The following is an 11,434-nucleotide window of genomic DNA, read 5'->3' as shown; positions in this document are numbered from 1 at the left end:
TTGAAAATATCTGCTACCTTTCCCCTTCCTTTTGTTGTATAAAACTCCTGTCCCGGAAGCTGCTTGTAGCCGGCTTTGACGTAGGTTTCGTCGTCCACTACCACGCAGTCAAACTTCGTACAGCCTCCGGGATCGCGCTTTGGCCGTCGTATTTTGTTTATCATTGCGATTTGGGGTCACTTCCTTCTTGTAAGTCGATAGTCCGGCTCGTTTTTAGGCTCGATGCACGGTTGTAGACGATAATCCCAGCTTATTTGCCGCATCTCGGAGAGAGAGGTAAGGGTTTTGCTTGAAACTACGGGCAACTCTCTTTGTCGTCTCAGCGGCTTCCGGTTTTCGTTTTCCCCCCGATTTAAACTTCCTGTCTGTCGACAAACGTTCCCCAAACACTTTAATTACATTTGTAACGGTTGATTTGGCAACTTTTAGCGAAATGCCAGCTTTGCGTGCAAGTAGCTCGGATTTTCGCGATGCGCGAGCAAAATTTTGATACGCTGCTCTTCTTCCTTGGACGGCATTTTGACAACTGAACAGTGAATTCCAAAATCAAAATAGGAGCAACATTCTACACACACACCTTCAAAATGAGAGGTGTTCAGGTTTTTTAAATGCAAAATTGAAAGAAATTCGTCAAGTTGAGATTGACCAAATTTTGACCGTATCACCTTTTAATGCTAGTTGACTTAATCTAAGTTACTTGGGAAGGTAGTTTATTGGATAGAAATTGTAAGTTTGGATTCTTGATAACTTTGCGAGACCAAACTATCCTTACCCTTCGGATATCGTAAGGTGCTCTTCTCACAATCTCCACAATCTCACTTGATCGTCTCATCCAGCAGTTATTAACCGAATGGTATGGTACTTCTACACGCAAAATGATTCGCATGTAGTGGCTTCGTGAAAAACTACATATTTTTTTCAACTGATTTTCATATAGATACTACGAAATCATTATGTAAACACGTCCCTATAAGAATTCGTTGTTGCTTTCAATAAAAAACCAACCTTTACTCTTTAGAATTAAGCATCATAACTTACCAAAACGACAAATCTGAATCTGATGAATACACGATTAAATTCTCCTTGTCAATACCACTCTCACACAGCAAGAAAAATTCGTGTAATTTTAGATTGAAAACGATGCACGAAAACGGAACACCGTTTATGATCTAAAATTACATCATTTTTACATCGAGGCGTGTAAATTTAGACCAAAAACGATGCTTGAAAAGAGAACGGCAAATTGTCGTGTAAAAATACACAGCGATGTAAAATTTTAGATTTTTTTTCGGAATATTAGAAATTTTTATGAAATATTAGGATATTATGAATCGTTTGAGTAGAAAAATACACTATAGTTTACTGTTATTAAACATTTATTTTAAAAAACAAACATTAAAGAAAAAAAAGTACACCCACCATCAAGAGGACCGCCAGGCTGGGCACTGTTGAATATAAAGATGTTAATTCTGCTGATATTGTAATAGGAGGTTTTGATGGTCGTCGCCACAAATGAAAAAAAAAACGAAAACATTGATAAAATTTTTACAATTGGCCACTTTTATTTTTACCCACCCTATCTCCCGACTATTCTGGTCATTTTTTGTCAGAGTGTGGTTTTATTAAGATTCGACTTACGGCTCGAGTCCAACTGGCAGCTTCCTGTGAACCATGCATGGTCCCACTGGTGTTGTTGTTCTTCTGCTGCTGGTGCAGCACTTTCCAATCAGCCGGAGGTGTAGCTGGTATCGCACCGATGGCCCGCACGACCTTGCCGTGCCGGATGTTGTTGTTGTTCTGCTGCGGGTGCAGCATCTCCCAATCAGCCGGAGGTGTGGCTGGTATCGAACCGATGGAGCGCACGACGTTGCCGTGTCGGATCTTGTTGCTGAAGTCGCTTTCTTGCTGCTGGTGCAGCATTTCTCTCGCTGCCGGAGGTTTGGGCGTTCCATGTTGTTGTCGTGCACTTTTTTGAGGGAACTGTTGCCGTGCTGGCTCCGAAGTTGGCGATGATGGAGTGGCCATCTGTGCCACGATCGCCGCTTCCGTCCTCCGTGGGGATGCGGAGCCGAAACCCCGGACCTTTTCTAGACCCGCAGGCCCAAAAATCTCCGCACTCGACCGAGCACCACACTTTTTCTGCCCTTGCCAAAAACTGACGTCCGGAAATATTGATGACATTGCCTGACAGTACCAGTTTTTTTTTTCTTTTTTTGGGATCTATGGGCTGTCGGGTTTTTTCAAAAATAAGTTCGATACAGTGGGCCAAATCTGGTCGAACAAGTTGATTTATTTTTGATTAGGGTTGGGTTTTTCAACTGTACTTTGCTCAAATCACACCATAAATAAAGTTCTAAAAATCAACTGTAACAATATTCTAATCTGTCAGCGGCAGTGGGTGGCCAAAGGGAATTCCGTTCCGGACTGTCAGGGTCCGGATCCATACTTCATCCATATGTCATTACGTCACTGGTCCCGTCAGGATGGATTTTGCTTGCAAATGTCCCGAATTGTTCAGGCAAATTCCTATCCTGGGAATGAAATTCCGGATCCCTGCCCCTTCATAATCTGCCGTCGCTGTAATCGAGAAACAAATAATGATTTTCAATAACATCATTCGTTTGTTTTCAACTTAAAAACCTACCACTTTTACCAGAGAGCTTCGTCTTAGAATGAAGACACTCGGTGACTCGACTGACAAATGGCACAAACAACAGTTTCAGTCAATATTAAATCAAACAGATATAATTTTACACTGCTTGTGATATAAATTTCATTGGTCGCTTTATTTTTACATCATGGAATGTAAAATTATACCATAACAATTTATTTTTATTCGCTTTTTGTGAAAAGAATAAAATTTCATCAAAATGAGTGGAAAATTACATCTTTTTATGATTATACTTGTGAAAAAATAGATCACTCGTGTTTTAGATTTCGTATACTTTTAGAATTTTTTTGCTGTGCATATTCCTAGGTTAATCACAATAAAATAGTTCCGGTTACCAACAGAAACAACGGCTTTAAAACACTAACAGCAAACAAAGTCAGCTGCCTGTCGACCATTCAATTTCCTAATAAGAATTTTCTACCACACACACGAAGAATAATGCACAACACGGAAACTAGATCATCTACATAGATTTCACGTGAAATTCATGAGTATGTTATGTGAGAGTAATGTAGTTACTACCAGCGCGTTCGTGGTAAACTGTAAATTACTACAAGATTCACGTAGAATCGATATGGTGCAACAAAATCTAAATAAATTAACGTGAAAAATCCCGTAGTCATAATTTCTAAATTATTTTGCGTGTTGTGACTTGTTGCTGAAGCCTTTGCCACAACTGCGGAGCAGCCGTACTCCCAAGGTACATCAAACATTCATACATTTAAAATTAATTATTATTGGCCATTTTTTCAATTATTTTTCAGATTAGTTTATTTTTGCCCACAATCAAGTTGAAAAATGAGTTCTATTAAAATTTTCTATCTATTTTTTTCGGAGAGATTTTCTGGAAATTGAAACTTGGAAACATAAAAATTAAAATAGTTCACTTTGGTATTTTGCTTTGAAAAAAAATTTTCTTTTTTTTAAATTTTTCATACACTCAAATTGATAACTCCTTAGGAGGATTGTGTGAACATTGGTCAAAACAAACACTGAATGACAACAAAACAATTCAACCCTCGGCTGGTATCCACCGAAGCATAGCTCCAAAAATCGCAGACCAATTCGAACCGAGCAGCAGCAGCAGCAGACAAAACACTTGCATGTGGAGGATGCCATTTATTCCACCGCAAAGCCGCCGAAAGCGACAAACACAATTATGCACCATTTGGGGCGAGCAGAAATTATGTTTGCGGGTGGCCAAAAGAGAGACACTTCCTCTTCCGGCTTCTGTCTACTCACGAAACCTGAGTATTTCATTCAGTAGGTAGCTACCTACTTCTACCCCTATTTGTGATTATTCCTGGCAAATAGAGCCTAAAGCAAAAGTGCAACGTGTTTGAGGCTTCTGGCAAACCATTCGACACACTGCTGTCAAGTAGTTTTCCATTCAACTTGTGTTTAAATTACATGAACCTTAAAAGCTGTTACGAGAAACGAACGATTTCAAGAACTACGCCACCTTTTTTTTTTTTTTTTGAGTCTTATGAGTTTTATCATAAAACCCCTTTTTACCCACTATTCACCTCGTTACTGCTTAAGACCGGCTTCGATGCATTCGAAAACACCCGATACGCTCTTTTGGAATTATTATTCACTCATTTGTACGCTGCAAAAGGTTCAATCCACAGCTTTCATTCATTCATTCAGCCTGGTCGATCAACCATTTTACTTTCGCTCTTTTGGTCCCGAATGGGTTGCATGCGTTTGCGTACGTGTCGTGTAGGTGGAAAACCGATTTTCCGGGCGCGTTTTGTTTCCGGGACGGAAATTTATTCATTATATAAATCTTCATAGCGGAACGTGGCGTGGGACCACGGTGTAATTGTACTTTTACATGTGTTTCCGTTCCCAGTTTAACCGACTACAGTCTACCGGGACGAAACTGTTGATACTAGAACGCTGACTGGTACATAAGATTGAGTCGATTTGGGGTCATTTTTGAATTTCTCAAACCTGGGGTCTAAAAAGCTTCGTTTTGGTTCCAAACTCATCCATGATTTTTAGCAGAGTTTTGTGGTAACGTTTACATGAGAAAATTTGAAGGTTTGTATGGGAAAATTGAATAATCAAAATCATTTTTGGTTTTTCTGTAGAGCCGAGCCTATTAAAGGTTTGCCAATTTTAAATTCTCCAAAGAAAACTTTCCGCGGAATAACTTTGCCAAAGACCTTAACTCTGTATCTTATTAGGCAAAAAGTTGATTAGTTGTTAATTAGTCTTTTGGCATTGATAAACAATAAATTCAATTGACATCACTGCTTGTGCCAAGAAAAGCATTGCATGAAAAATAGTCATGCAATACCTCACTAGGCACAAGCAGTGATGTCAATTGAATTTATAGTTTATCAATTCCAAAAGACATCCCCCTGTTAAACAGATAATAATTTTTTTGCCAAATAAGATACAAAGTTAAGGTCTTCGACAAAGTTGCTCAGTGGAAAATTTGCTTTGGAGTACTTATAAATTGGCACAAAAACCATAAGCATGTTTTGTTCCAAGAAGAAAAAAAATTATGTTGATTTTTCAGAACAAAATATTCAATTTTCCCATATAAACATAAAACATTAAATTTACTCATGTAAACGTTACTCGAAAATTCTGCAAAAATCATGGATGTGTTTTGAACCACAATAAAACATTTAAACCCCAGGGTTTGAGAAATTCAAAAATGACCCCAAATCGACTCAGTCTACTGTAACATACCATGTTTGTCTCATTTCGGGACGGTTGCTCAAAGGCTGTCAGGACTCAGATTCGAGTGGTATAGAAAGACTGTTGCAGTACGACTTTGTTGCATCCCCCATAAAGACCATTGCATTGAAGGTGTTTCAACCGCAGAAAACTGATAATTGCAGTTCGATTGGGCACAGTAAATCAAATCAATTTCGAATTTGTCCTCGCCGTTCTTTGAATTCTCGTTATGTTTCTTCGTGGATGGGTGCGTTTCAATGTCCTGAGAGTATGGCCAAATTATTGTGCGTTTCCAGCATAGCCGAATAAGTTTCATAAACTTGAATTTTTGCAAATTTCTCGCTCTGGTAAAACAATATTCTAAAATTAAATCACTTTTATGTCTGTTATAATCATGGCACTATTAAGTTTCTTAAAAATGAAGCACTCCACTTTGTCAACCTGTTCCCCAGCTACCATGAAACTGGAGGGATTTCCTATGTTGATTTCTATCGACTAGGTCTTTCCGACATTGACTTTGAGATCTGCTGCCTTGGAGCTTTCGGAGAGGTCGTCGAGTTTGCTCTGCATACCCGATTGTGTTTGGGCTAGGATTGGTCGATCTTGGATCGATCTTTGCGAGATCGATCTTTTGAACTCAAATTTCCGATTTTTTGGATCGATTCTTTAGCCTTGGAAAAATCGATTAAATCGGTTTATTTTCGATCCGATCTTTCGATCTTTTGAAGTTTTTTTTTTCTTTATATTTCGGAGATTTAGAGATTCAGTTTCGTGCAAAATGTTGATTCCTGCACCATGACTGCTTTTCATAATTGTTGCTTCCATACAAAAAAAAAACGTGATGGGCCGCTTTATATGAAAAGAAAAATTGAGATCGACACAATAGGTAGCGTTTTTTATTCCTATACCCTTAAGAAAACCAGAACTTTTATTAAAAGCTCTAGTAATCGAAAGTTCAAGGTTTAACTTCTTGACGAAATCTTCGAGTCTCATCAAGGGTTCCGAAATCACTGAATAATGTGTAATTCTTCAAATTAATATTTTCATATTCTCTCTACTCTTAAAAAAAAAAATTATACATTAAAAATTTGGTTACTTGAAGAATTGAACATGAGCCTTCCAGATGATAGCTGAGCACGTTACCACCTGGGACTGAATTCATGTTATTTTCTGTTTTTGATATGTCATTTACACTCAATCAAAGTCATGAAAAGTTAAACATTCTGATGTTGAATTTGAAAGCATATTTTTTATTGCTCATACATTTGATATTCAAATGTATGATCTTTCCTATCATTTTTCACTATTCATTTCTGCAGAAAGCAGCCCTCAGGCAATACACCTCTTTAACATCAATTTCAAAGATCGATCTTGCAGAGATTTCTTCGATTTTTTAAGTGGATCGATCCTGAAACCATTCAGCTGAATCGATTTTGAGAATCGATCTTTTCCAGGAGATCGAACAATCCTAGTTTGGGCGAGCAAAATAATATCGTCTGCCAGGCAGGCGTGATAAATGTTATAAATGTCAATTGACAGTTACACAGAAAAAATGTCGCTGTCATCAGAACTGACGGTCATGTACATAGCTGTCATGTCTTTGTTTCTTTTTGCGAATGTCGTTCCAAAAGAATGTTACTCGGAAAAAAGTCAAATGACATTCGGAAAGAATCGACGTCGACATTTTTAGAGTCACGAAATCTCAATCGTAACATTCATTGAAATGTTATGGATTTGACTGTCGCGATCGCTTTTGAAGCATGTAACGGGTCCATGAGACATTCATAATATTCAGCAATTTTTCAAATAAAGAGTTAATCACCGTAAATTTATTCAAAAAAATAAAATTTCACCCAAAAGCCGATAAAATAATTGCGAACTGGGACTTATTTGTTTGACTTCGCGATTAGACTTGGTCGTATCGGGTAGTTTCAGTTACGAAGTAAAGCTAGGTCAGCTCCATCATAGGACATCAGAAGCTCCCAACTCACTTACGTCCAGTGATCGGAAGAGACAGGACTAATTTAATAAAGTAGTTTGTCGACAGGTAAATTTGAAGTTCGAAGTGTAGTTCTTAGACTAGATACCTCAATCTAAACAGCTATAAAGTGCATTTGAGGTAGGTGGAGAACCTCCTTGGGTTGAGAGGAAAACCTGACCCGTGAAATTTATATTCCTGCTCATCAGCTACAGGCTCGACGCATGCTCACCCGACATCCACCAAGAGGACGGACGCCGAGTCGGTTGCAGGCCACAAGAGATTCCTACATCTCTACGGGAATCACCAACGACACCGCTCTGCGACGTAGTTCCACCTCTCCGTGGTGCAGAGTGGAAACGTGTACACGCTCGAAATTAATTAACCAATTATCGTTAAAAAGTAACCATTTTCACACCTTTCCGCGTTAAGTGATTTTTTGGTTTCTTCCATAGAAGTCATTTTTTGACTTCTCTTGAGAAGTGGAAATATGGTTACTTTTTAACCGCAAGAAATTATTGCGGAGAAGCTGAAAAACGGTTAATTTTGAACCATATCACAAAATGGAAAGAAAGCGGGTGAATTTATTATTAAAAATGCTGGAATTAGAAAGTTTTACATAAATGAAAATACATTTCGGATTTTAAAGACGTTTTTATATTATTTTTGTGTACTTTTTTATAAAAACTGCCTATTGACACATTGACCAAGCACACTGGCGACAACGGACATTGCTGTTTTTTTCTGATGCGGAACAATTTGAAGAGATGACTTATTGTGTGGGGCAACCACCGAAAATTTGTGAACCTCTTCGAAATTCGTTTCTTTAGATAGGATTCAATAACCATCGATGCTGTTACCATTCATACCTCCACCCTCAATCACATCGTCCTTGCTTCCGCCGCTTGCTGGCATTTGTACGGGATGCTTCACGAAAACTCTCAGGCCTTGGGAAGATCAAAGTGACCGAACTGGTAAATGTGTTGATTGGCTATCAGCTTGTTCGCAAGAATTACGCTTGCAACTGTAAACAAAGAATGGAAAATTTTAGATTTTTATAAAAAATGATCAAAAAAGGTTTTGAAAAGCAAATATTTACCTGTCTGATGATTTTCGTTGCGGGGCACATCTAGCACCATCGAATTGTCAGCGGACATTGTGATTTTACTGCAAATTTCGATGTTTTACAAACCCAACCAAACGTGACCAGGCCAAGATTGCAGGCAAACCATGAGGGGGAGTTGGAATAAATAAATTGATCTTCACTTTTTATACTTATTGGATTTATTTCAACTTACCGAACCGCCGGGCGAACCCGGATCGAAACCCGAATTCGAATCCTCTACGTTGCCAGCCACCTCCGGTTGCTTTCTGCATCTGACGATTTTTTCCGATCTCATTCTTACGGTCGCTCCAGGCCAACCCCAGGCTCCGTGATTTAAGCCTATACATAAAGGATTGAAAGTAGCAGTGAGAAAACTATTTCAAACTATTCAAATGAAAGTTTCCAATATATTTTTGCTAAAACGTAAACAAAATTTTCAACACCAAAAAAAGCATTCAACAGCAATTTCTACTGAATTCAGAGAAAAAAAACACCTACCTTTAAAAAGAGTGCAAATTTCAAGATTAGGCCGTCGTGTCTTAAAGGTTTCAATGTGTGAAAGTGCTTTAAATTTGATTTTTCGTTCATTGAAATAGGAAATCGCGACCGGTCAAACTTCCAAAATGGCGGTGTTCGTTTATTTTATGGAAGAACTTTTAACCAAATTTGATTGAATGCTGAAGAACTTCTACCATGGTTAAAATTTATGCGAAAAATATCGTTAAAAAGTAACCAAATTGATAGTTCACCATCGAAAACCAAAAAATGGTTACATTTTAAACAAAAATGGTTAATTAAAATCGAGCGTGTATACAGACTTGTCACCTCAACGCGTACGGCAAAGAGAACTACAAGTCACACTTGGTGCAGCCAGCCCGCCGACAAACTGCTTGCCGAGTGAAGCACATACGTGATGCGACTGGGTACCTTGGTACCAGTGCTCAGTTGCAAGAGGGAGGGGTCGTAACGTGTATCGGGTAGTCGCGACCCCGATATGCGGGACGACCAAATGTTCAAGGGTGTTGGTCGAATTCGCGCGTCGGGTGGTCCTAGCCTCGATTCACGGATATGACCGACTCACGACGGGCAGAGGGCATGTGGCGCCCAGTGGATGGGCCTCAGGATGAGTCTCGAATTGGGTCAAGAGACGGATTGATAGAGGACCCTCAAGACACGAGGAGCGGCGGGTAGAGACGTCTCAAATTGTGTCAAGCGGATGAGTGTGAGATGGTCTCGAGTCACGAGGAGAGGCGGGTAATGACGTCTCAAACTGTAGCAAGAGGCCGAATGTGGGACTCGAGTCACGAGTAGCAGCGAACGGACTGCCAACCTGTGAGACGTGAATCGTGACAGCAGAGTGCATGACGATTGCTGGTGTAGTACGTATAAACGAGTATTGCCGTGGAGCGCTTTGTGCGAGTATGGTCTTCCCATCACGGGTATAGCCTTTGTTTCAGGTCCGGATGAGAAATATGGACAGAGGCCCCAGGTGGACTTTATGGTGTAGGGGTACATAGTATCATGAGTCACCAATTGCACCTATGGACCCTGAGTAGCAAACTGGGAGGACGTGGTGGCTCGCCGCGCCTTGGGTTGCAATTCGTAAAAGGATTTACCCCCTGGGTGATCAACTAATAGACAAACACCGCTAGCCAGATTTGGAGCACCTCCACCAGAGCAACGATACATGCAACGGTATCTCCAGCGGGCACTCCACGTAGCTGCCCAATTGCTGAGTGGTTACACTAGTTTACAAAATTTAAAAAAAATCGTGAGCTTGATTAACTGACCAATATTTTTAATGTAAAAACGGGCGCTGAATCCGAAAATGAAATTCAAAAAAATCTCAGTAGAACCGTTTTTGAGTTATGCTCTAATTTTGAAATTTCGAAAAAAATAAAAAAGTTATTGTACTTAGATTGAAATATCTCGGATGGCATAACAGTAATTTGAAATCCCTCTTTTGCATATTGAAGGTGAATAAATTTTCTATCGATCATCTTAACATTGTTTTTGCGTTTGACCAACAGTATTGTTGATATTAGTGACTTTATGAGTAAAAAAATTATAAAAAACGCATTTTTTTTAGAGAAAATTTTGCTTCAACGAAAGTTTTAGACTCAATAGTAGCATTCAAAAAAACTGATTTTCTTTTGCCCTTGAATGTCAATTTAAAACAAAGATTTCAAGTCGTTGTTTATCAAAATCGGTTGAAAATTGAAGAAGTTATGGCTACTTTACCATAACTGTAATTTTTGCAGTTTTTAATAATTTAACGAACCGCAGTACACTTATAATAATATAGGAAGAATAACACATGGTAAATCTCACTCGCTCCAAGTCAAAATTATTTATTAGCTTACCAGAAGGTCACATGCCAAGTTTCAGGAAGATCTAACCATAGGCAGGGGTTGCTTGAGTCTCAAACGTGAATACAATTTAAAGGTTTTCTGCCCGGCAGGAACAAAAAATACTGGTTTTTCATCAATAACTTTTTTCATCACCAGCCGATTGTTTTTTATGGTTGATTTTCTTAAAGCCTAAGTTGAGACAAATATTTCACCCGAAGACTGCAACACGATTGGACTTGAAGTAAAAAAGTTATTGCAGTTCAAAGGCCGCAAATTTTGTTCAAAACGCAATTAGTACTTTTTACTTATTGCGTTATATACGAGAATTTTCGACCAAAACACAATCTTTGAACCGCAATAACTTTTCTGTTTCAAACCCAATCGAGTTACAGTCTTCGGGTGAAATATTTGTCTCAACTTAGGCTTTAAGAAAATCAACCATAAAATACAATCAGCTAGTGATGGAAGAAGTTATTGATGAAAAACCAGTATTTTTCGTTCCTTCCGGGCAAAATACCTCAAAATTGTATTCACGTTTGAGACTCAAGCAACCCCTGCCTATGGTCAGATCTTCCTGAAACTTGGCATGTGACCTTCTGGTAAGCTAATAAATAATTTTGACTTGGAGCGAGTGA

The 11,434-nt window shown here is 38.9% G+C and overlaps 1 protein-coding gene across 1 annotated transcript; it reads right to left on the bottom strand.

Moving 5' to 3' along the window:
* Nucleotides 1-1,412: 1,412 nt before the first annotated feature.
* On the bottom strand, nt 1,413-2,101 carry LOC129743828 (uncharacterized). The gene is made up of 2 exons (XM_055736026.1): nt 1,576-2,101; nt 1,413-1,469 (listed from the first exon to the last, which is right to left on the bottom strand). The coding sequence occupies exon 1, from the start codon at nt 2,023-2,025 to the stop codon at nt 1,597-1,599; it is 429 nt and encodes a 142-aa protein (XP_055592001.1). The 5' UTR covers nt 2,026-2,101; the 3' UTR covers nt 1,413-1,469; nt 1,576-1,596.
* Between the last annotated feature and the right edge of the window lie 9,333 nt (nt 2,102-11,434).

This window comes from Uranotaenia lowii, chromosome 2 (assembly GCF_029784155.1).
Source record: "Uranotaenia lowii strain MFRU-FL chromosome 2, ASM2978415v1, whole genome shotgun sequence".
Taxonomy (NCBI): Eukaryota; Metazoa; Arthropoda; class Insecta; order Diptera; family Culicidae; genus Uranotaenia; species Uranotaenia lowii.
Note: the sequence above shows the minus strand (reverse complement) of the source record. Positions and strands in the feature narration are given on the sequence as shown.

Coding starts and splice junctions, on each gene's coding strand:
- LOC129743828 (XM_055736026.1), bottom strand. CDS start 2,025: ATGGCCACTCCATCATCGCCAACTTCGGAGCCAGCACGGCAACAGTTC.